The 26,260-nt window shown below is 40.9% G+C and overlaps 1 protein-coding gene across 13 annotated transcripts in view; it reads left to right on the top strand.

Moving 5' to 3' along the window:
* EBF1 (EBF transcription factor 1) overlaps nucleotides 1-26,260 on the top strand; it is a 395,077-nt gene that overhangs the window by 341,938 nt on the left and 26,879 nt on the right. For all 13 annotated transcript variants that reach the window (XM_065874800.1, XM_065874803.1, XM_065874809.1 and 10 more), the window contains one exon: nucleotides 19,655-19,743. In XM_065874800.1, coding sequence (XP_065730872.1) covers nucleotides 19,655-19,743 — 89 coding nt within the window. The remainder of the gene's footprint in view (nucleotides 1-19,654; nucleotides 19,744-26,260) is intronic.

The following is a 26,260-nucleotide window of genomic DNA, read 5'->3' as shown; positions in this document are numbered from 1 at the left end:
ACCCCTGGCATGTGAGGGCTCCCAGAGAACCTTGAACCGGGAGTAAACAAAACATGGGTCAAACCTACCATCCAATGCCGGTTGTCCACCTGTCCATCTTTCTATTATTTGTTTAGTAATTACATTATATATTTATGTAATTATAGTGATTATAGTATATATTATATAGAAATAATATAAGCTAATTACAGAAAATTTAGGGACTAACGTTGGATAGGATAAGAGAAATGAACATTGTCCAATACCCATCACCCAGAGATAACCACTGCTAACATTTTCATATATTTATGTCATATTTTTCTATGTGTAACAAATAATATATAAACATTTTTTTCATATTTGTGGTTATACTGTGTATGTGTATACACACACAGTTTTATATCCTGTTTCTTTCACATAGCCTACTAAGCATTTTCCCACGCATTACAACTTCTTCATAAACATAGTGTTAAAAGGCTGCATAATCTCCCACAGTGTGGGTTTACTAAATTTATTTATCCATTCCTCTGTTGCTAGATATTTAAGTTGTTTTATGCATACTTTAAAAATGATACACTCCTTGTTCTCTTTTCTATCTTTGATGCTTTAAAAACCATTGTCATTTCTGGCAATTAAGTTTTCTAATCCCTTTTAAATATTTAAAAACATTGTTTAAGTGGTTCCTTTCTGTAGAAGGTAGAGTTTAAAAAATATTTGAAATGATTTTGTTTTTATCATTTTAGCATTTGTACTCTACGATAATGCTATAAAATATAGAATAGTGGAAATAAGATATGTCTAAGTGTACAGATGAATTTGTGATTAGCCTAGGAAACTATCTAACCATAAAGTGAGCATATTATAAGTTCTTGTATATATTAATACAATCAGCCATAATTTTTAATGTTTAAGTGTTTAATCTGTCAGTGTCCTTTCTCCTTTTTATCACCCAGCTGCAAACTGGATTCATTTGGGATAATTACCTGTGGTACTAAATGTATATTATCTGCTCAGTTAAGAAAGAGATTGGAGGGAATTCAGAAATCAATAGTAATAAAGTAAACAGAGAGAATGGAATCTATTTCCTCTCTTAGAATTTATTTGGATCCACTCTACTAAAGACAGGGACCCTGTCTAATGGACTTTGGAGAGAGGACTACAAATAAGACCCCCTGGGGCCAACAATCCTTTAAGAATTGATCTGATATTTCAGTAAATATCCTACAGTTTGAATATTAAAATGTAGGTCTTTAATGACCCCAAGAAAGCTTTGACTTCTGTTGTTTACAGAATTTATGTTAGTTTCTCTTTCAATGTTTATATATCTCCAACTGGGTGTGCCTCTGGTATGCCCACCCTCCCTCTGGCCTTCATAAAACTATTTTTGACAGAGGATTGATGTTGGATTCACTGTGTTATGCTAACCACAATCGTATTGTCCAAAGGGAAATAAAATCCAGTGCCCGATATTGCTGACTACAAAATAAGCTCTCTATAAAGTTTCAGTGTTGGTGTCATCATGAGGAAAGATAAGTTAATACTCAGATTGGGACAAGTCAGTGGCACGTCGCCTTCAGCACAAACGTGGGAGAGTTAGTTTACCTTGCCCAGACCTCTAAATATTCTGGCAGGCAAATGAAACTCAGAGAATTGGCATGCCCAGCCTTCCTTGTTCACATTCTAAATCCCAATGCCAAGAAAATATTCCTGCCACGTAAAGGAACCTCGTAACTGCTGTTAATTCAGTGTGTGTTTATCTCCCTCATGTAATACTGTTATTTTGTTTCCTCTAGATCCTAAACTGTCTGGGAGCTTATGGGGTTATGTCACAACTAATGGCATTACTAGCAGATGAACTAGAACCCTACTTTCGCATCATTTCCTACCAAATGTAGATTTCATTGTAGGGTGGTTGGTCTGGGATTCAAATGACCTGATTTGGTACCTTCAGTACCAAAGTCCAAGGTCAAGGCTGTGGCAAGTCAGGAGTCTCCCTTCTGTGCCCACGGAATTACAGTCATAGTTGATTTTAGAATCGTGGCCAAGGGGAACATGGTCAGATTCTGAGTTTATTTCAAAAGCAAAATCAGGCTTTCTAAAAGATGGCATTGCCTATTTTGGGAAATGGGTCTTCCTAGTGGTTTCTGACAATTTCATGACATTTAAAAAAAGTGTTGATAGAGCCCAAATAGTTCCCCATGCAGTAAGAAATATGCTTATATCTCGTACCAAGTCTAATTATAAATATCTTCATCATCAGAGACATAATCTCACACCCTTCTGACTTCAAGAGGCTACACGCTCGGTAAGAGATCCAGCTGGCATAATTCTCCCTCAAGAAACCAGCTGCCCCCGGCACAGAAGGGCAGTTAATCCAGGGTCTCTTTCACGGGTACCTGCTGTGCTACAGGGAGCAACCTAATGAGAGTCTTTTGGGGACACACCTTAAGACCGTGCTTAGATCTTCCTGCCCTGGAGAGAGAAAGAAAAGTGGAACTTTGAAACAGATCAGATATTTCTGGAGAGAAATGTGCAAACAGTTTTTCTTTCCCCCTTCCTTTTACCATTAATACCATCTTTTTACATCCACAAGACCACTTGCAAACCTCGTCTTCCCTCGTAGGCACATTTGAAGCCTGCTTAACTGACATTCCAAGAATGGCAGGATGGCATTATTTGTGATTCCCTTGGAGCTGACACGGAACAGCGCTGGAAGGATGTCAATTTTGCAAGGGCAGCATTATCCACTGTTCCCCCTGCTCAGCCCCAGAATGCTCGTTTGCTGGTGAAGACGAGCGCCTTGATGCTCTCCCTTCTCTCTGCTGTCCCCTCCCCATTCCTGCTGAATCTCACATTCCTGGCAGCACAGCCCGGAGAGTGCCAGCCTCTCGACAAGCCAGAAAGAAGAGATGACGCTCTATGAAAATGGGGCATTAATGGTTTGTGAATTCGAAGATAGTTAACTGCTGTGTGGATTCAATTAAGATGAGTTTTTCAGTGAAAAGACAACCCAGGAGGAGAGGCTTCCTTCTCCTTTCTGGGTATGAGCAGTTAATGCAGAAAGTATATCAGAATTCTACCTGTGTTAGCCAGAGCTGCCTCAAGATTCCATACAATTTTCAAGTTCCTTGATTAAGGAAAACTTGCCAGGTGAGGTTAAACAAGGTGGAAGGTAGTAATGGAGAAACGTGTGTCATTTCTCATCTCTTTTATGGGTGACATCACCACCATACACCTCACAGAAAGTGGTTTTGGGCTTAGGTGTGATCCATTTTGGAAAGTTTCCCTTTTTAAACTCACATCTTCCTGGAGTCAGGAAGTCTTTATGTAGCCTATGTGGGTATACATATATACTTTCAAGTCAAAACCAGATAGTTTTGCTTGAGACATCTTTTATTGTTTGTTTTCTTCCATGGTGCCTTAAAGGCAAGATAACATCATCCCTTCCAATGTATTAGCTAAATGCTTCCACAGGGGCGGTCCACTGTAAAGGGTGAATAACTGGGTGGGCACTGGAGACTGCCTAAGTTTGGATCCCAGTTCCGCTCTTACTGCTGTAAAGTTTGGGCAGGATCCATCACATCTCTGTCATTCTCAGGGTCTTCCTTTATCTGTAAAAATGGTGATGGTAACAGAACAGACCTCATAAGGATGGCTAAGAATTAATGATATTTAACATAGTACTGAGCACAGCTTCTGGTACATTCTAACTATGCATCATTTCCTATGGGCTACAATTATTATCGCGTTTCCATTTCAAGAATTTAGGTCAAGTCACATTAGAGCACATTGTTTTTAATTCCAGGGGCCTTTGCAAAACAGACTTTAAGAAAGATTGGCAATGGTTGAAAAAAAGATGTGGACACTTTGTAGACATGCTCCATGATACTTTCAAGATCCTGGGAGGCTTCGTTGGTCTTCCTTGCAGTTAGTATTCATTTTATAAAATGGCAGGGCCATTTGGCTTTGAAATGGTCAGTAGTTAAAGGAGGTGGATCTGTTAATGAGGATGTTGTCTAAAGGGCAGGTTTGATGTCTTTTTTCATAGATATAACCCAGTCACGCTTCTTTTCATTGCCTACCCACCCCTCGCCATCTCCGTTTTCTCATCTGTTAAAGCAGGAATACCTACCTTTGGGGCCGTTGAAGAAAAAAAATAAGTTAAATTTAAAATGCCTCGTACTACTTCTCAGTAAATGATCCTTTTTATTTTAAATCAAGCTTATATGGAGGACTGATGTGGGACCTGGTGTGAATTAGGTTCCAACATTTGAGTTTTTACTTTCTGATTCAACTGTTAACCAGCAGTTTGATCTTTCATTGATCAGTTAGGGTCTCCAAGCTTGGTTGTGTTTGCTGTAAAAGGAAGGATCTTTGCAGCAATAAAGTTCTGAAGTTGATTGAATGGATGTGCTTTTGCCCCTCTACCTGACTGCATCAAGATCAAGTTGTTAATTCCAGACTTAGAAAGGAGACTTAGAAGAATGTATTCTTCCCTAAAAGCTGTTTCGGTAGCTTTCGAAAAATGCAATCCAGTATGTTTGATTTTGTTCTTAAAGGGCCACAGTACCTATTGTCCCAATATAATCGTAAAAATTTTCCATCTGGGAATAGGTCAGCAGTTTATCAAGCCTAGTCTCTGCCCCTGCAGCTATGCCCCAGCCCTCTGAAAAACCCAGCAACAATATCTGACACCGTGGCCTCAGGAAAAGTAAATTCCACACATGGTGTTAAATATGTATTTTCATTTCCTCTAAATTCACCAGCCTCCAATGGGACAGGCAGATTGCAGAGAGAGAATATGGAAGGGAGGTCAGTTCTTTTCCCTTGTTCTCATTTATTATTCATTTTAAGCCACCCCATCGCACCCATCAATCTAGACAGAATTGGAAGATTCGGTTTGGAGAATTTCAGTGTCTATTTCCAGTTTGAAGGAAGAGGAGGGTCCAGGCCAGTCAGAACAAGAACAGCGTCTTCTTGAGACACAAGGTGGCATTTCTGAAGGCTGACAAGGCTGGTGTGACTGCCGGGAGCCTGTGTCCACTTGGAAAAACAGTGTTGTTAGAAGTGGTTTGTGTGGCCTCCGGGCCTCCATTTGGAGATGCCTCCAAACTCATGATGATTTAGTCTCTAAACTTAAATCTTTCATCCTCTCCCCCCATAGATAGCCAAGTTGCCCTGCAAAAAGCTCATACCCGTTTCTAACCATCAGCGTACAACAGTACTCGCATTTCCGTGCACATTGCTGTCATTGAGAAGTTAACCTATAGAAGTCACTTGCGTTAGTAAAACTTAGCCTGCTGTTGCTTTACCAGCGGGCTCATGCTGTCTTCAGCATCCTGTCAGAATGTCTGTTCAAAATGCACAAACCGTAGGAGAACCATTTGCAACTCTTAGAGTGCCTAAACAAAGATATTAACTAAATATTTTCCCAAGAGCTGGAAATAATCAAAGGCAGCAAGTGAAAACAATCATGATATCTTTACACATGGACTGTGCCATGCCATCCTTAAAAGTTCTTGTCATAACTGTGGCTAAGGCTCTCCCCCACCCCCTACACCCACCCGCCCACGGTTATTTCATGTGGATCGAGGAAGCCTCTCAAGCATTTGGGATGAGATGTGAAAGATCACAGCCTGCAAGCAGAGGCTGGTTTGTTTCCTCTGCGCATCGGTGGGTTACCAGTGTTTGCTCGTACAGCACAGCCAGAATTTCCTTCCCCTCTCGGACAGTGTGGTCCATGTTCCAATTAGACCCCCTTACTTTCTTCTTCTTCTACATTTGGAGAACAAATTGTGCCAGCATGGTGATTACTCTCCCATGAAGTTTCTAAATCCCTTTTCTTGAGGGCCTGAATTCAAATGGGAACCTGAAAGCCCTGAGGTCAGTAATTTAGTGACTGGTCCATTCTCTTTAGCTCTTGAGAATTGCCGTGGCATTCCTGGGGTACATTCATTAAAGTGCTTTTAAACAGAGACTTGGTAAAGATATGCAACATAAGTATTCTCCTGTGTACCTGGCTTAGGTGGGTAGCTTCAAGCTTCTTGCTCGCTGGAGGTCAGAACCGGTGTCAAATTTACAGCAAACCCACTTATGCTGCTTGCTGCTCCCTTTGGTTTTTATCGTCACAGTAGGTTTAACCTGACCAAGAAGTAATTACACCATTATTTTTTATGTGGTGCTTTATCACTTGCTTTTCAAAATTGGATTCCAGCATCTCGTGAGCTAATAGCAACAAACGTCTGATTGTAACATTCACTGCATCAGGAGATGTGGGGTTATTGCAGAAGTGACCACATACCCATTGCCCACACAATAACTGTTACTCCAAAACAAGCGGATTGCTTAACTAAACAACTATTGATTGTAAGTCACCAGGGACAACTGTTAAGACCACCGACATCCAAAGGAGAAGATTAAATTCTGGTTACATAAACAAATGTATTTTGTAAGTATTTTGTGGCCAGGAGACCCAGTCCTCCTGGCTCACAAGTCCAGACCTAGAGTGGGTTAGAAGCAGTAGCGCCTCACTGGGGTGCTGTGAGAGATCAGCTGTGTTCCATCCACTTCTTAAAAGACAGGCTTCAAGATTGGGAGCAGAAAAACTCGACAGCCACGGAAAATCCCATCATCCTCCCCGCTCCTACTGTACTAACAGAAACTGGCCGAAGCTAGCGGTGAACTTCGCATCATCGTTTTTGTCTCAGGGCACCTGGAGTTCTACACTTTCCTTTAGGACTGAAGTGACTCCAATCAGGGCTGAGTGTCCTCTCATCTCTCCTACACCTCTTGTGATTAGCTAAGCTTCAGTTGGGCAAACAGGTTTGCCATCATCCCTTACTTACTTGATGTGTTCAGATCTTTGTATTTGGGGGTTATTGAGTGAGACCAAAGGAAACCAGAGCCTCTGGGTTAGAGCATTCACGAGTCTTCATTTTGGAGTGGTCTCCTCTGACAGCTTCTCCCCAGACCTCTCCTGGTTGATTACCCAGCTACACTAGCTAGTGTGGACAATTTTAAGGTCCTCATTTGACTTCAGTGACATTATTCTCTCCTGACATTCTTTCCACTTTTTTGACCTGCCTTTGTTCTTTTTGTCTCTGAGTCTTTCTCAAATTATTCCTTAACTGTTGGTGCTCCCCATAGTGCTGTCTGTCCTTGGTTCTCCTCTCACATCGATGTTTTTCAGCTATTACCCGTATCTCAGTGTTACCCATAAAATTAACTCCATCCTTGATCTTCTTCCTGAATATCAGTCCTTTATTTCCAACTGTCTACTAAACATTTTCACATGGATATCCTATTGGTATCTAAAATTCCGCATGTCTGAAGGAGAACTCACGATTTTTCCTCCCATATATAGTTTTCTTCTTCCATTCTTTATCCTGATAAATGTCTACTCTGTTCATCTAGTCAGGTAAATTAGAAATATCAGAGTCATCTTCCACTCTCTTCTAATCCCTCACATCTACCATGTTACTAAATTCATGTAATTTCTGTTCTAAAAATATCTCTGAAATCTACCTTTTCTCCATGACCACCTCATTATTAGTTGGTCTTTCATTTTCCATTTGGATTATTGTGATAGTTCTGACTTTAAAATTCATCTTTTACTGGACTCCTGTGGTTATGTCTTCGAAATATAGATCTACTTGTATCTCTCCTATGATATGGAACACCTTTAATAGCCCCTTGTTACCTACCAGGTAAATTTCTTAGCAAGGCACTCAAGGCCAATACTATTACTCACAGTTACTCTTCAACACCCTACTCCCAATATATAAGCTATGCTCTTTCCAAACTGGAATATCTAATCTTATCTGAACACATCATGTCCTTTTATATCTCTGTGCCTTTGCTCTTGCTGTTTCTTTTGCCTCGGATTCTTTTCCCATCCTTTTCAGGAGAAAAATCCTACTTATCCTTATACATCCAGCTCAGATATGACCTCTTTGGTATATGTTTCCTTGGCTCCAGTACAGATAATTATTTTTCCTTCTTCTGTGCAATGTACTATTACTACATTAGTAATGCTACAGTTTTGTATCTTTTTGAGTGGCTGATTATAGGCCTGTCTTCCCTGGATTATAAACTCCTCAAGGTCCAGTGATTAGGACCCCCTGCTTCCTCTGCAGGGGGCACGGGTTTGATCCCTGGTCAGAGAACTAAGATCCCAAAAGCCACTGCATGGCCAAAAATAAAGAGATAAATAAATAAACTCCCAAGGGCACATCACAGTGCGTAGGAGAGTTTTCAAATGGAACCATCTCCAGCTGGAGAAGCATAGGGAAGGACCTGTGTTGTACTTCTCTTTTTTTTTTTTCATTTCCTTTAGCACTTGGCCTCGTATATAGCAAGCGTCCAATCTTATTGAATTAATTAAGCAATGTAAAACATCTCAAGTCTGGGGAAAAAAAATCCCAGTTTAATTAGGTGTCTCCCACCTGTATTTTGTTCCCATTTTGTCACAAAATTTATATTGTTTTAAAACCGTTATGTCCTATTCCAGACAGAGCTCTGTTTCAGAGTAACATTCGAGAATCAGAGGTGGTGGAATTCTTTGAATTGTAATTTCCAGTTAGTGTGAGTAAGGGGAAGAAAGGCTGAACCCCAAGGACAAGTGAAGCATGCCCGACGTTCTCCTATAATACGGCATCCTCACATTGTATTTATCACATTGTTGTAGCATTCTGTTTCTGTCTTTCTGCCCCTCTAGACTCTGGAGTTTCTTGACAGTGGGGAATGTGTAAATATGTCTAATTAATCCTGTATTCCCCACACCTCCCCCGTTTCTAGCACATGTCAGGTATTCTGTTATTAGTAATTACAACTGCCTATTGAGGATTTATTGTGTGCAAAGCATCATACAAAGAGTATCACATCACAGCTTCACGTTACATATTAGGAGACTTAAAGAATGTGACTTTTCCAAAAGGCACATAGCTGGTCAGTGACATAGCCTGGATGATAATCTAGCTCTGTCTTACCCCAAAAGGGTTGGAACCGAGGCAAGAAGTGGACTGTTAGAGAAATGAGGGCATGTCAGATGAGGGCTGGAGTAGGACATAAGTTGGGACAAAGAAAAGAATTAGAATAGACTGCGCATAGAGGGGTATACTGGGAGCAAGAAAAGCATTAGAAGAGTACTGCAGGTCCAAATTGTTAGAGACCTATCCTGGCGGCCTCTTGGCTATCCTAACTAGGCTTTTCTAGCAAAGAGGTTAAGAGCAGGGCTTGGGAGGCAGACTGCCTGGGCTCAAATCTCTAGCCTTTCACTCATTATCTCTGTGGCTCGAGGCAAGATGTTTAACTCTTTCCGGCTTCAGTTTCCTTCTCTGTATAACAGGCATAACAATAATACTTCCCTTTGGGGTTTCGGTAAAGATCAGATAGGTTAGTCCATGTAAAGCGCTTGGCACATACTAAGTCTTCAGGACGTGTTAGCTGATGCTCTTATTACATTAATAATACAAGAAAAGACACAATGAATGAATGCAATGGATTCTCATAGCCTCTTCGCATTTAGTCGATTCTCCGCTTCTGAGTAGATCCATGTTTCCTAAACTTACGCACCAAGGTGTCCCTTCAAACATACAGGGGTGATGTGGGGTATTTTAAATCTGAGGGGAAACAAGTGATACTTTAAGTCTGTCAGGTACCAGGCAAACTGCTAGTTTGAGGGAGCTCATAGCTCAACATCAGATTGCACTGCGCTCCTTTTGATGGTGTCATAGCTTTGCCAGGCTCAGTTTTTAGCAGTTGCTGTGATTCAGGGAAGCGTCCTGTGAAAATCAAGGTGGAATAGAAAAAAGGGCGTCGATGTCCAGTCTCACTCCAGGCTTTGAGAAGTTGTCCTGTGCTCAGCAGGAGCTCACATCCCATGAGTAAGTCCCTGGGATTATTTTAGGATGAATTGAAAGTATTATTGTATTATTTTTTTCTTTCCATTTCTTTGCAATTTTTTCAAATGGCTGCTAAGTTGTTAGGATATAAATATTAAGGATATAAATATTAAGATGTTAGGACATAAACAATATTAAGCTGTTTGGACCTAAGTAGTTAATTAAACAGAATTGTTGGGCATTTCTTTTGGCTTGAGGGCTCTGTGAAAAGATTACTGAGGCACCCAAGGTACTGTGAACAGAGAAAGTTCAAGAAGCTCTGGAGCAGACAATGAATAGAGATATATTCAGAATGTGTGTCAAGGCTATAAAGGGAAGGGTTCCAGTGTCAAACATTCAGGCAGAGGAGACTTTCTGGCTGAGTCGAAGGCTAATGACATGCAGTAAAAATAATCACTTAGGTTGGGTCAATACTGCAGAAGGCTGGCTTCATTTACTTTATATCAAATGCTATTTAGGTTGGAGTTCAGGTCGGCCAAAACTTCTAGGCTCATCTGCAAGACCACTGTTAACGCTCCACATAGCAGGCTTGTTATACGTTCTCTCTGAGTCCATTAAAATATAACCAAATAAGCACTTAATCCTCTAATATCTGCCAGTTACAAGTACTTTCCTGTCTTGTTAGGAGAATTAATGGATTATTTGGAATCACTTTCATGTCACTTTTCTTCGGATTTTTTTCTCTCCTCCCAGTCTATCTGCAGAACTCTGCTGTAACTTCATCATCCAGCTCTTCTGAAGCCTGCCCACTGGTTTAGAGGAGACAGCTCTGTGACAGTGGCAGTAGTTTTTTGAGTTGTCACATAAGACCGTGATATTAACAATAATAAGTGGGACCTCGGCCCAGAACTCTGCTCGGTTAGCAAAAGGCGCAGAGAAGGGTTTCCGAGCTTTGGAGCCTGACTCGGTGCTCTTCCCTGCTGAGAGCCATAAGACGCTGGTAGCTTGTTCTAGGAGAGTAATAAGTATTGTTGTTTAACAGTTGTGTTGTTGAAATTCAGCTCCACTATGTCTGACAGTATTTATCTAAAATACTTTCCCTGGTGCGTGTTCAAGTTCCAGTAAACCGTGTCTTATTGTGCGACCTTTTCATTTTCCAGTGAAAAGGGATCAGCTCGTCAGATAAAAGCTACAAGTCAAAGTACAGGAAAAATGCGTGCTCAGAAAATCCAAGCATGATTGAAAACAAGATGTGTTAAATCAATGCAGTTTATCGCCTGCCTATTCCCGGCAATTGCTGTTCTAGGCTCATTCTGAACACACGCTGGATGATAAAAGTACAGTGTCAAGCACTCGCTGGGGTGGGGACACAAGAAAACATGTTTATCAGACAGGCTGGGTGATTTTACCCCCTTGATAACAGTTATTGTCAAAACTCTTCGGGAAGAAATCTAAAGAACAATTATAGAAGGAATATTACTCTTGTTATATCAGAAGATATGCCAGTAGGGAAGAAAATGATGGATTTATCTTTGAACGTTAAAGAAGAAAGAGTGTGTTGGCCTCCAATACTTAAAACACCGTCATCCATTACACAGCGACAACCATCCTCTTCTCGTTCAATTGAGCCAATCTGGCTTTGAAACCTAATCATAAGTGATGAATTAAAAAACAAACAAACAAAAAACCTCCAAAATGAAAAAGATTGAAAGGCAAAAAAAAAAAAAAAAAAAATTCCTGGAGATATTCAAGCTTTTGTTTGCTTGAGGGATTTAATTTTAGTTTTATACTTGCATCAGATTTGGAAATCTAAATTAAGGATCCTGGAAGGCCAAGCTGTACAGAGCACATCATATGCAGTAACAGGGGCAACTTTTCTCATCAACTTTATCACAATTAGAGAGCAATACAGTTTTCCCTAATTATTGTACATTCACCTACTTCCCATTTTAGATAGAGTATAACCCTCCAGGGCAAAAAGTGGGTCTGTTTAAGAAATGCTCCACTTCTGCCAGTGAGTTCTCACCAAGGATCTTCTAGAAAATACCAACTGGTTGTGGTATGAAATAAGTTGGTTTAATGTATCTCAACAGCATTATGTGTCTCTGTTTCTCAAAAGACAAATCAACTTTTGAGAGCCCAGCTCAGACCTGTAAGGAGAAGTTGATGAAACAGAAAGCATGGTTTCTTGATTATTTGTGGGGCAAGTTTAAAATGCCGGGGTGGCCTCTCCCACAGGTTTGTGCCTGTTGACATGGTAAGCTTTAAGAAATCAGGCCAAGTGATTGTTTACCCGTGTGAAGTCAGGAGTCTGGCACCAGGATTCCTCATAGTGCTGGATTTCTGTTTCATAGATATTTAGTAAAAAAAAAAAAAAAAAAAAAAAAAGGTGCCGTTTAATTGATTTGGTAGCTGGACTTGTCAATATGCTGCAAATTGAGATTTATCAATATGAAAATAAAATAGTCATCTTGGCATAGTAAGTGAAGCACTGAGGTTTTTGTTCTGATTCATGCAGCCAGCTCTTTCTGTGCCTCAGTTTCTCACCTTCAAATAGGGAGTAATAAATTTTGACATTTATGTCAAGGGCATATTGAAAGACTCAGTGGGATAATGTCTATAAAGCACTTTGATATTACTGGGAGAAGTGTCTTATATGACCTCGGGGTATGTTTGAAACGACACTTCTCCAAGTAAAATCATTGTGATCGTTAACATCTATTACAAACGTTCACAGGTCCTTATAACCTAGAGAATAATTGAGTTCAGGATGCACAGTCTTAAAAATTTGTTTTCTTTTGCAGATGCCTTTAAAAGTAACCTGTCAACATGTAAATTGGTATAAATTTTAGGAAGGATAGTTAGAAAATATATGTATCAAAAGTCTTGAAATGTATATATTCTTTTATCTAAGAATTTCTCCTGAAAATTTTGAGGAAAAAATACATCCCCATTAACAGGGGATTTGTTGCATAAGTTATGGCCATCCATATAATTACAATATGCTGCAACCATTAAAAAGAATGAGGGGGATATAAATATGTATATAATCTATATTTATATAAAACAGTATTGTAAGAATGCCCGAAAGCCTACATATTAATAGAAATAGTGATTATATATGAGTATATGTATTATGAGGCTTTTTTCCTTCTTTGTGCTTCTTTTGTATTTTTTATACAATAAGAGTATATTCCTTTTAGACTTCGAAAAACAGTAAAGCTACTTCCATTTTGAAAAACAAAAGCGAGTCACTCAATTCTTGCTTCCTGCTCTTGATTGCTTTTGCTTCTGGAAGAGTTATTCATTTCCTAACATACGCAAGTCCTTTGCGTTCCAAGTGACAGTCCTCAGGGTCTTCCATCTCTTTCTCCCAGAGCCCCTGTATTTTTTCATCCTGGGCTCTGATCCACTTTGCAGATCTCTTTCTCTCTTCAGTCTTTACCTTGCAGGCTCTGGCTCCAGTCTCTGTAAAGAGAACATAGCCGCACAAGCCAACAATACCTCTGATGGTACCTTCGGTAGAGAGAAGTATTACTTCCTGTGCTTGATTTTTGAATCTTAGTGTTGTTGCTCCACATCAAGAGGTTTGAAAACTACAAATAAGAGATCAGAGCATGTTGAAAGCCAGTTTGGAAATTTTCCTTTGGCTCCTACATTGGTAAATTCTGCCCATGTTGGCTTCATCCTGACACCCTTCTGGTTCAGTTATAGCTTTCTGCAGTTCAGTGAGCCTCTTCCCGAAGCTGTCCTGAACCTCCTTCCTGAGGCAGGGTGCCAGGCTGTGAAAGCATTTCACACCGAAAGTAGGGGCTCTGCTTGCAAGGGACTTGGTGTTAGGTTTCTTAGGGAATGTATCCCTTCCAGGAAGAGATGACCCGGAATACCATGTGTGCACTAAACATCTAGGCGAGGAATGAAACATCCAAACGGCTGGAAAAGCAACACATTTCTTCCTTGACCGTATTTCTGGCTCTTGTTTAGGTTTCTGGTTGATTTTGCGGTTTATATCTTTTAAAGTCAGTCTTAAAGATAGGTTCGTGAAGATAACTTGCTGTTTTATTGTTTACCTCTGGTTGTTAATTTAGTGACTGAGGGAAAAATAGGGCCATTATGGAACAAAAAGACCGCCTAACACATATATAATAACTCTTATGCCCAGAATGGATCTGCCTCGAAGGGAAATGCTCTGCTGTATTCCTTTAGTTCAAATATAGTCACCAGGGAAGCTTGGAGACCCAGGTGCTGGTTTTATCATTGCCTTTGCTATGAGGCTTTATTTATTACTTGGCATAGAGTCTAGATATTTGTTTGGACATTAAATGGCAATAGAATATAAATATTACCTTTCTAATATCTGCATTTCTTTTTATTTCCAGTCAAAATGACATCATGTCACATAACCATTGAAAAAAGGAAATTAAAACCCCAGAAATATGTTAAAGCGCTACAGTGAGTCACTGAGCTATAAAAGCAGTGGAACTCTGCGCGCTCACGTTGGAATGGCACCCAAACCACTTTTCCCCTGATGTTTGGGAACACAACTGTCCTGCCTTTCATTTCCATTGTTTCCAGGGATAAGTATTCCAGAAGTTAAGGAGGACTGAGGAGTGTTTTCTCTAAAAGGCAACTCTGAAAAGAGAAAAATCAGTTCTAATAACTGAGAATGCATTTGTCTTGACTACATGGTTTTAATTTGCAAATAAATCCCCTTAAAGAGAATTTTCTTTCTTTGATGTGTTTGTGGATAAAAAAAAAAAAAAAAAAAGAAGACAACTAAAGGCATGAAAAGGCCACAATTCACATATACATTTGGTAAGGATTTACCCATTACCAGATGTTTTGAATGAATTTTATAATCTTGTCATTATTAGTAGGACATAAAATCTAGTTGTATTATTCTAAATTTTCTTTGCATATAGCATTTCATGCTGCATGAACATTTGGACACTGTAAATAGCTTTGTATAACCAGAGTTCTTCTGTCTTGACCAGAACCTTGGTTGAAGCCCAAAGGGGAAGGGCTCTGCATAGACTGGTTCTGTATGGAAAGTTACTGGTTTCCTTTAGGGGAGTCTGAGATTGTGAGACTGGGTAGGTACCCAAAGCCATTTATAAGCTGACCCCACACAAGGCCACATGAAGTGGTTTGATGTTTTTTAAAAATATTTAACTGACTTTTCCCTTTTGAAAAGTAATGACTTTGATACAGCTGAGCCTGCCCCATGCATGGGTCCCCTACTTCCTCCCTATACCCATTCCCCAGTATCCTGTCATAGCTGTGAGAGGACCCTTCTGAAATCTCAGCTGATACATCTGCCCTACAAGCTTGCTCCTGTGTAGAAGCATTTAATCTTGCCTTTTGTGCATTTATAGGAAAGTTTCAGACTTCCTGTAGGGTATGTACACAGCTCCATGAGGTCCTACTGAGCTTACTCAGCTAATCTGTATCTACCTGTAAGTTTGAAAAGGACAGTGGAAGACATCTTGAATGCAAATCTCTGTGGCTTCGCAGTAGCCTGATCACTCTATAAATCCACGTGGTCCTGTGAAGGGTAGTGTGAGCCTAGTGTCAGAAAAGAGGAGCAGGGCTTCCCTGGTGGCGCAGTGGTGGAGAATCTGCCTGCCAATGCAGGGGACACGGGTTCGAGCCCTGGTGTGGGAAGACCCCACAGGCCGTGGAGCAACTGGGCCCATGAGCCACAGTTACTGAGCCTGCGCGTCTGGAGCCTGTGCTCCGCAACAAGAGAGGCCGCGATAGAGAGAGGCCCGCGCACCGCGATGAAGAGTGGCCCCCGCTTGCCACAACTAGAGAAAGCCCTCGTACGGAAACGAGGACCCAACACAGCCATAAAGTAATTAATTTAAAAAAAAAAAAAGAAAAGAGGAGCAACGGTGGTGACCCACCATCTGACCATCAGGGAGGCAAGAGAACGGATTGCTGAGCAGGAGGGAGGCCTGGCCATGGGAGCTGGAACATGGCTCCCATTTTATTGTGCTGATTTAAAAATTGAGGCTTTTCTTCTTTGGGATTATGGATTTTGCTAAACCTCTGAGCCTCCCTTATTCCGTTACCACCCCTAACTGGTTGAGGAGAACACCCTCTCGAGCCCTGTTGAAAGTGTGGGTTAGGTGCTTGGAAGTGGGGTGAGACGAGAAGCTCTCATCATTGCATTCCTTTTGCAGTTAACAGTTTCATCTGTTTTTTTTTTTTTTTACAACCTTAGATAGTCGTGCTTTATTTGTGGTTAATTATGCACAGTTAAATTTTTTTCTTTCTCTCCTGGATTCTTGGAATTCTCTCAAGTTTTAGGGGGAAAAACTTGACTAGTCCCACTTCTTCTTCTGGTGCCCCCTGAGCCCTGTGCTTGAATACAATGAGGTCACTTTGTTGAAGGATTAACTTTATATTACATTCTTGCAGAGTAGATGTATGTCCCTAAGGTACGACTACCCCCACTGATGAAAATAAATATGCCATTCTTTATGATTCCTCCCCGTTACTCTCTCTGTTGATTTTCAGAGAGTTTATGAATAGTCACATATTTATACAACTGGCCAAAAGTATACTACTTATTTTTCTTATGGTCTGTAATAACCTAGGCAATGTTATTAAAGGGTATACAGACCCTTTTTCAGGCAAAGTTTCTTATGTCATTACTTTATACAAGCAGGTCAGATTCCATCCTGGGAACACTCTCTTGCTCTTAACCTTTTTCTCTGATTATAAAAGTAATATATGTTCATTGTGGAAAATGTAGACAATGCACAGCCTAAAGAGAAGGAAGAAAAGCACTTCAAGACTCACTTCTTAGAAATAGCTACTGTTAGGCAATTTATACACAGAAACCTTTTCTTTATTCTCTGTATAAGTTCATGTTTTTAAAAAGTAACCATATTGCACATATGCTCTTGTAATCTGCTTCTTGACATAGCAATATATTTTATGCCAGTAAATTTATTTTTCCAAAAGCATTGCTTTTGAGGACTGCATCATATTCCTATGGGTGTGCCGTAATTTAACCATCCCCCTCCCCTAGACAGTTAATCTGTTTTCAGGGTTTTTTTTAAAGTAACAATCTCTATCAGATGGCCCCTCTCACTCAGTAATTGGTTTAGTTTTTTTCTTTAGTCACTGCAGTCAGAGAAATCATCAGGCACCTTTGAATTTAAGACAAGGAACTTTGCTTGCATATCTTTAGCGTTACCTTTGTTTACAGCACTCGACAATGCCATTGTAATACTCAATATGTAGATTGAGGGCAGGTTAATATATTAAAAAATACGAGTGTAGAGCAAATCATAAAGGCATGGGAAATAAATTAAAAGCCTTTGTCCCTCTACTGAAATATTTCCTCTCACAGAGCATACTTCCATAGACTAGATGCTTATTTTTCTTTGAATAATGAGTTTAATATATCTAATTCAATTACTCTTTCTGGCAGCAGAATGACTTCTCCTCAGCTCTTTAGCTATTAGTTCCATATGATATTTGAATCAGTTCTTTTAATTGTGGATACTGAATGTCAGTCATTCTGTTGTGAGTTGTTCCTATGGTCAGAGAAACATATCCCCCCCCCCCCCCCCCCCCCCCCCGCCATACATCAGTCATTCAATTAACAACCATGGGTTTCTTGACACAGTAGGAATTAATTCATTATGCAAACAACTCAAGGGGTGGGTCAACAAGTCAAGTTTTATTGGTGGCTTACACTGAAAAATAAAACCAAGAATTAGAATTTTCAGGATGCTGAATCATATCTTCAAGAGTTAAAATGATACATTTAATTGCCTAAAGCTCTTTTTATGGTTAAACATCTTTGTTGTCAATTAGCATTATGGGTGGGAGATAGATGTGATATACAGCTTAACCTGGGTGCTCATTCCTGTCATTCTCGGGCATTTCTTTATTAAATACTGGGATTTTATGAGTCACAGCTTCCCTGTGTAAAGAATTGTATGGCTTTTTCTCTACAAGTCTAATTTGAAAAAAAATTTTTTCTCAAGGGTTTAGAAAGTAATTCATGAAATGGGAGGAACCATAAATATTGTGCCTTAACTCATGGACCACTATAGAGAGATTTGGTACGCCTGGGTGTAATTTTAGTTGATTTCCACAAGAGGCAGGTTGAAAGTTTACCGTTTGGAAGGGGGCGGGGAGAAGCGGGGGGGGGGGGCGGTGGGGGGGTGGGGGGGGAAATGGCTAAACCTCATATTTGCAAAAATGATTACATTGTCTTAAATGGCTACTCTATAAACAGCTTCAACAAGCATTGCATTTGGGAAAAAAGATCTTCTTAAAAAAAGTTACCTGAAGTTCACTCCAACTTAAAATATACAAGTGAGGAAGAAGTACTTACTCTGATTTATATGTCTTTTGGAGGTGTAATTATTGGCTTTTTACTCACCTATGTAAAACAATGTACTTTTGCAAATGGATTTCTGGCCACTTTATGCAGCCTTTTTTTTTTTTTCCTCTTTTTTTTTTTTACATAAAAAGTAAGCACTGTCAAGGAATTTTAAGGTTTATTTCCTCTTCAGAAATGATTGATAGACTTTTAGATTTACAAGTTGACAAGTTAAAGGGTTCTCTTGGTATAATTATGTACTAAATTCACAGTCTTTCAATTTAAATGTCCTTTTAAAACCACAAGATTATCATACCTGTATTTTGAAAAGTGGGCCAGTCAGTTTGGGTTGGTATACAAATTGCTTCCATTAGCCTTGGGACCTATTTGAATACAGTTTTTTAAAGTTAGTAGTAGTATGGATCTTACTTTTAAAATTTAGGTTAATGGAAATGCATTTTAAGTAAAGCATGTGGCAACTTGTTTTCTAAATGTATAGCTAAATGTCAGAACTACAAAGACTGTCTTTTTATTCAGTATGGGAGAAAATATGTAGTTGAGTACTTTGGTTACATGAAAAAAGAAAAGAAGAAAAAAACCCACTCATTACTGAGAGGAGATGGGGGATGTAGGTGGAGGATGGAGCCGCCATCTTTTCCTGGTCAGGCGAGGAAAGCTGGAGATACTTCATGTCCTGGGGAGGAATTTCAAAAGTGATACACCAGACTCCACTTTGTATCGAGTTGAATTTAAGGATGCTTTGAAGAAGGTGTAGTCAATATGGGTACAAGAAGGCCCACTGTCTCCAAATACTATTACAGGTTTGCTCTTCTTCTAGTCTTTTAAAAAAATTCTTCTTGGAGAGCCAGCTGCTCTGAGCTAGTGCTCCGTAGAGGTTAGCCTTTTTCTGAAATAATATTGATATTGGTGAATCAGTCTTTCATCTTAGATATGAGGGTGTCGTATCAAGGGCACTTTCAATACCTGTCTCTTTTCGGACTCTTCCAAGGGTAGAAGAGGCTTTCTGGCCCGAGGAGATCTGGTCTCCTCTGCCCCACCACACTTAATTGCTCCCGATGGCATTGCGATACTGTATCAGCTGAGGTCCACTTGATATTCCGTAGCTAAGCAAGTACTTTTAATTCTGCTCTTTATACCTGTAGATACCCTCCAGTGTTGTAACTCAAGCTTCTGACTAAAGGGAATCCTAAAACCTCACACCAAGTTCCATTTTACCTTCCATTTTCAACACTGTAAGGAATATAGAATTTGGCCAGAAGAGCAGAGTTTAGGACCTGCGACTCATGTTCTTTTGAGTGAGTCAGTCCCCACCAAAAGGGATCATTCGTCCAATCACTTTATGATCTAATTCAAAAGTATCAATGAAACTTTCGATTTCCCAGTTATTTCTGCACCATAAGTATTGCAAATCATGTGCTGTTTTATTTCCCGAAATTGTTCTAATTGTACGACTTCTTCATTGCAGCACTCAATGAACCCACCATCGATTATGGTTTCCAGAGGTTACAGAAGGTTATTCCCCGGCACCCTGGCGACCCTGAGCGCTTGCCAAAGGTAGGATACCTCCTCTTTGGGTTAGGGTCTCTGGAAACACGGGCTCAGGTGATTGGCAGAAAACTTTGCCGTTGATAAAAGTTAGTTCATAGATAAGCAACTCAATATTTTTGTGCTTTGTGTGTTTAGTATTATAAGGGAAGCAATAATCAAAGTAGCAAGCACTTACGTGCCAGGTAATGTTTTACTTATATCATGTCATTTCTTCCTCGAAAAAACCCTCTGAGGTTGGTGCAATTACCACCTCTATTTTAGAGAAGAAAATCACCAAACAAAGAGAGGTTAAATCATTTGCCCAAGGTCACACAGCATGTAAATTGCTAAATGGAGATTCAAACCTCTAAAGCCTGGCTCCTAAGTCCAGGTTATTAATCATTATATCGTATCAGTTCTCAAGAGGAAAAAGAACATTGCTTTTCTACCCCCATGAGGATCTTTACTTATTTCTGGTGAGGGGAGAACAGCTAGAGCTCAAAGGAAAGCATATTGGCACACCTTGCACCGGGGCTACTAAGACATGAGTCTGTTCCCTCCAGAGGCATCCCACCTAAGACACAAGTGGGAGAAATTAGACACAAATTCAAGGTAGAGCAATATATGTCATACAGCAATGGTATTAATTGCCAATGCAGAAAAAAAGGAAATGCACATTTATTGGTTTCTATTCTGTACCTGTTGTCAATGTTGGGGATATTCCCATCTCTGTACCCAAGGAACTCGGACGCCCTGTGGGAGAGAAAGCCAAATACAACGCCATACAAAACAGAAAACAATAGGTACATTTAACAAAAGTGCAACCAGAGTTCTGGGAGGACTCAGAGAAGAGAACAGTTAAATGCTATAGAAGTTCAACGAACGGAATTGGTCGAGCTACCATTCACTGTTTACTGACAGCAAAATGAAATTTCATTTACTACACAAGTAAAAATTAGTATAAATTAAATGAGTAGAGGAAAGGTCCTCTCCATGCCACAGCAAGTCTAGAGATATGTCATGTCCAGGTCTGTTTCTGCTCGTAATACACTTAGAAAAATGAAGTTGGCATCCTTCCTAGCTCAGCGAACCTCTTTGGGCGATCATTTCATCATCACATCTTACCTGTGGGCCCTGCTGCACTGAAGCGGCAGGACCACTGTCAGAACAGGCCTGTCCAGGAGAAAGCTGTCCCTCCCCGCCGAAACTGATGCACAGATGTGAGGGGCTGGGGGGCGGTTATGGGGCACTGCCTGCCCAGAGAGAGGAAGAACAGTGACAAGCAAATTCTGCCCTCTCCTAGACCCCAGGGGAAGACACACAGAGCCTTCAGTCTCAACCCTGAGTTCCCATAACAGCCTCACTCCCACTGAGTGCTGTTCACCTTAAAAAACATCTTGAGAGCATTTCACCTGAGGAAGAAATCATATGATGTGTCGGTCTGTACATATCCTTGTCTTTGAAAGGGGCCTCCATCTTACACCTCCTTCCCTTTCACCCTGACTTATTCTTGGTGAGCAATTACAGAATCTAACAGTAATAGTGAACGACCCTCTGCTTCCACAGATGGGTGTGCCATGAAGAGAATCACTTTTAGGTTCCTGTCTGGCAAGAACCCAACTCCCATTGCATTTTCTATGGGAAAATAATCGGTAATTTTATAGCACGAAGATGTAAATAATGTGTGTCCACCCAATGGTGGGAAGAAGCCATGAGGGCATTGCCGGATTCTTCCCATTGTTTCCATTTGGGGACCATTTTCACTTTCATTTGGCATTTGATGTCCCTAGAGTCTGCTGAAGGGACTGGAGAGCTCTGTGGTCTGGGTCAAAATTCTCTCTCCCCGCCCCCCAAATTCTTAACCTCTCTGTGCCTCAGTTTCCTTCTCTGTCAAATGGAGATGGTAATACTTCCTACTTTTTTGGGTTGCTTTAATCACTTATTTAGCAGTCCGCAAAAGGTAGCTATAATTATTTGCCAGTTGAGTGAGAGTGGGACCCTGGCTTCTGAGAGCTCTCCTACCCAATCTCTGCAGAGCAGGAAGTCCTAATTCAGGTCAGCAGTGGAGTGTGTGGTTTATCTTCTGTGTCTCGGTTTCTTCATCTATAAAATGGGGGTGAAATAATCGTGCCAACTTCACTGGGATCACATAGGACAAAAAGAAGTAATCCTGTGGGAGCCTCAGCATAGCTTCTGGCCCACAGTTGCCACTCTATAAATATTGATTGAAAAACAGGAGACAGATATGGTTTAATGGCTGAGGTCTACAGCAACCAAGCAATACTTTTCTTATTCATAAAGAATGGAGAGAAACGGGAATATATGGTTGAGTTTTGTGTATTTACTTTTCATAACATTTTCACGGCTGCACATCACGTTCAGAAATGTTGAACAAATAGCACAGGCACGTGTCACTTTGTCCCCGGTGGCCTGATGGTGAAATTCCCAGCCCCGTTTTCCTGGGTTTGGGAAGAGTAATCAAGGACACAATGGGTTTGTGTGTTAAGGAAACACTCCACAGTGTGCATGCAGCCACTGGACCGTGTGAGGACTTTGGCCAGAGCCCACCCCAGGAAGCTCTCTGTGTGACTCAAATCAGAGTGGTGTCCTCTTGGCTCCGAATGTGAAGGTGGAGTGAGAGTTCAAGAGCAAGGTCAGGAAGTGGCGGATGGAGCCAGCACGAGGTATTCCTGTGGACCTGGGAGATTTATAGTCCCGCTGTCCATTGTTAGGGGGATGAAAACGGGCTCCGCCTTTCTTAGAATCATGGTCAGTGTTTGTAAAACAGGAGTGTTTCAGTGAGCCACGGACCACACACCTTAAAAAACAAACTCCACTTTATTAAACCCATGTGTTTGCAAATAGACAAAGCTAGATTCATACAACCACCCACATATTCTGTCAAATGAAACTGCTCCAAAGACCAAGCAGACAGCTTTCCATAATAATATGCCTTTGTATACTGGCTTGTGCTTTTTCAAAGAACTTGTACATGCGTTGTTTTATTGGAGCCCCTCTTGTGAGAGAAGTCGGGAAAGCAGACATCATTCCTATTTACCAAACGAGAAAACAGGAGCAAGCCGAATCCTTCTCTGTAAATTATTTTGTCCCTGAAAGCCACCATCAGTGATAGTTGCTGTACACACAAATTTAAAATACTATAATTATGCCAACCCCAGATGTGCTTTGGTTTCCTTTTTCACGTGCACGTGGAGAAGGGCAGGCGAAGGTTTTTCAACTGCAGCATTCCATTCTGTGTCACACAGACGTGCCTTCCTCTCTGGATCCTGGCAGGAGGGAGAGGAACATGTGACCAACTTTGGGGCAAAGGTTGACTTTTCTTATAATGTAGAGGTGCGGAGGATGGGGACTGTGGTCAGTCAGAAACGCTGAGATGCTGAAACGCACGAGGCCATCCAGAAACACTGAACAAGGAGCTGTCTCTGTTCTGAAGGCCAGAGATGTCTCTGTCCCCTTTCGATTTGTAGTTGTCTTCCCGAGTGGTCAGTGAGCATTAGCACAAAGGCACCGAGCTTGGCTGGCATTCCGTGTGTTTGCAGTGAATCCCAGGGAACAGGTAACCTTTGCGTCATGCCCTCGATGTGCCTGGCACGGCTTTATCAAGGTTTTTGAAGGGTATTGAGGCCAAGAGAGTGGGCTCTCAGGTTGGATGGACGTGGATTTTGAAAACCACTTGCACTGCCCCGCGCACGGGACTCACCCTTCTCAGCCCCCGTTTTCTCCTTTGTAAAGCAGCTGTCCCGCAGCATGGCTATTGGGCGTTAATGAGATAATGTACGCAACGAGGACTCTCTGGCATATAGTGAGACTTCAGTAAATGGGGGCTACTATTCCCTGCAAGATGGGTACTCCCCATTTCACAGGGTCAGAGTTCCCAGAGGGCTGGTGGCATGCTACCACTCACAGCAAGCATATGGGAAAACTGAGATTAGCACCTGGGGCCTCTGGCCTCACTGCATCAAGTTCCCATTTCCCTCCCAGGTCTGGAAACCCAAATACTTCTGCCTTGAGGTGACTGGCTTCTCTCTCCTGTCTCTCGCCTATCCTCAGCCCCTTCCTACTCAAATACGCACCAGCTTCTCTCATTCCCCACCCAGAGGGGTTTGCGTGGGGACCTCCACAGGGCAAACGTGTTTTTTCTTCCAGAGCCAGTCCCTCTTTTAGAGAAAATGAAGCAGTTTGAGAAGAGTAACAAAGGCGGCATTTGTGTGTTTTGCTTTATGGAGCTGAAAATATCTGGTAAATTGATCCAGTGGGAGTAATAAATACACATTACTTTATCTTGTTCTTCATGTCCTATATCCCTGAGCCTTGATAGAGCAACACCACTTAATAGACTTAAAAAAGAGTAATTACACTCATTGGTTGTGTGATTTTTCAGCCCTCGCAGCCCTGCCTGACCTTCTAATTTAGCTCACCGCGTCTAACTAATGCATTTATATTCATCTTTTATGAAGCATGTATAGTACAGAATTGACTTTAGAGCCTTTTTCAAGCCGTCCTCCCCGGTTTTCAATCTGGTGAGCAGTAAGGAGAACGGGAACCCTCCATCTCCCTCCATCCGCACCTATAGAAAACCCATACACATGGCTCACAGCATTTTCTTTATCCTTTATGAAACATAATAAAAAGTAGTTATTACATTTTTACTTTAAAGCTTTTATATATTCTAGCATTATTTACAGCTAAACATGCAGGCAAAAGATGCGAGTGTTTTTAAAATGATTACTGTTAATGTTTCTGCTTGTCAGAAGTACTTAAATTTTCCTGCACTTTGTCTAAAAACTTAGTACTGTTGCCTTTTAAGAACAACACATTTAAAGGATCTTGCAAGTCAGATTTGCAAACACTGCTGACAGTTTGTGATGAATGATATTGCAAAATTTGCAAGATGTTTGTCATTTCGCACAGCTGACATATTAAGGAACAGATTAAGAAACGCGAAACCACTATGGAAAACAACCATCCCAAACAAACCTCAACCAAACCTTGAACCCAGAGAGCACACGCACCAGAATCTCTCACCCGGGTTTTCTCTCCCAACTTCCCACTCAGCCAGTGGAACCCAATTGTTCTCAGTGCATTTTCTCCCACCATATGGCCTCCTCATTACCATACACTAAGAGTCCATATGGGAAACTTGTGAAATGAACTGTATTCATTTTAACTGCCAGATGAGCAGCCTTTTGCTTTGCAAGCTTAGCTCAAGTCATCTGCTGTCTTCGTGTTGTTATGGCAACACGGTACCCATAAAAAATTCTAATCTACTGTAAGTGATCACAGTATTTTAAGTGCTTGCCTATAACTGCCCTCAAAGGGGAGGAAGGAGAGGAGGGGGTTATCTTTGCCCAAGGAGCAAAGGGCTGTTCTTCACTCCAGCAGGTGTCAGTAAAGAAGCTTGGTGACGTGGAGAGTGAGGTGCTAGGGGGTCCGTGTAGCAGGTGTAGTAGATGTGATGGTAAGGGAGGTGGATTGCAGAGGGATGGATGGTAGTGAGGATGGACTGTAGACCCTTTGGGTGGGCTGAGAAAAAACACTGACTGTCGGACACCATAGTTCTCCCAGCAGACACATGACTCTGCTGGTGGGGTGCACCCCACCATGAGTAAAACTCAAGGTTCTGAACAGCAGCACAGGCAGCAGTGCCTCGTGGTAACTTCTCCTGCACTGGCATGCAAAAAAAAAAAAAAAAAAAAAAAAACCCTAGCCTCCTCTTCCTGTACATGGGAATTAGTCATTTCTAACTCTTAATGCTAATTAAGAGTACCTTAAAGTAATGGAAGTAGGCAGCAACATCCTTAAATATAAATCATTTTCACCTCCGCAGGCCACATGATATGTTTCATCTCTGTCGCTCTATCTGTATTGAAAGTGAATGTTTATAGTCTCAGTTCATCAGTTCACATTAGCCTCATGCTGAATATTTAAACACAGAACAATTTGAACACACCACGAAGGAAGGCAGTGACTGCACTTGCATTTGGAACAGCAAGGGCTCATCTAATAATAATTTAGTAAATCAGCCATTTAGTGGCTCGGTTGTGCACTGCATTGTGCCAAATATTATTCAGTTCCACTGTACACTTGCAGAATTGAAATTCAGCCTCTAGTCACAGGCACTGTTTTTGCTCAATGGAGAGACGAGACCCAAAATCACCCTCCCTAAAGAGCGGTCGTGTTAGTGATTTATCATAAATACAGAGCTGGGGCAAAATAAAACTGGAGTCGGCTGTATACCACGTATTCTAATTATGCTTTTATTGTTTTAGTCTTTATGCAAAGACTATCCGTAATTCAAAACCTGCAGTTGCATCAGTGAAAATACACATAAGAAATTTTTGCATAACCACATTGCCTGTTAGTAGAAAAGGGGATGACTAAGGGTTTCAGAAAAGGATAAAGAAAAACCGTACATCTTTATCTTCCACACTGTGACACTGGACGTGCTCTCTCGTCTTACTCATTTATTTATTTTTTTTAATTTGAAGAAAATCTATTAACATTTTATCTGGGAACCAAAATG

Source organism: Phocoena phocoena, chromosome 3, assembly GCF_963924675.1.
Source record: "Phocoena phocoena chromosome 3, mPhoPho1.1, whole genome shotgun sequence".
Lineage (NCBI taxonomy): Eukaryota > Metazoa > Chordata > Mammalia > Artiodactyla > Phocoenidae > Phocoena > Phocoena phocoena.
The sequence above is the reverse complement of the archived record's forward strand: the minus strand, read 5'-3'. Positions and strand labels throughout refer to the sequence as shown.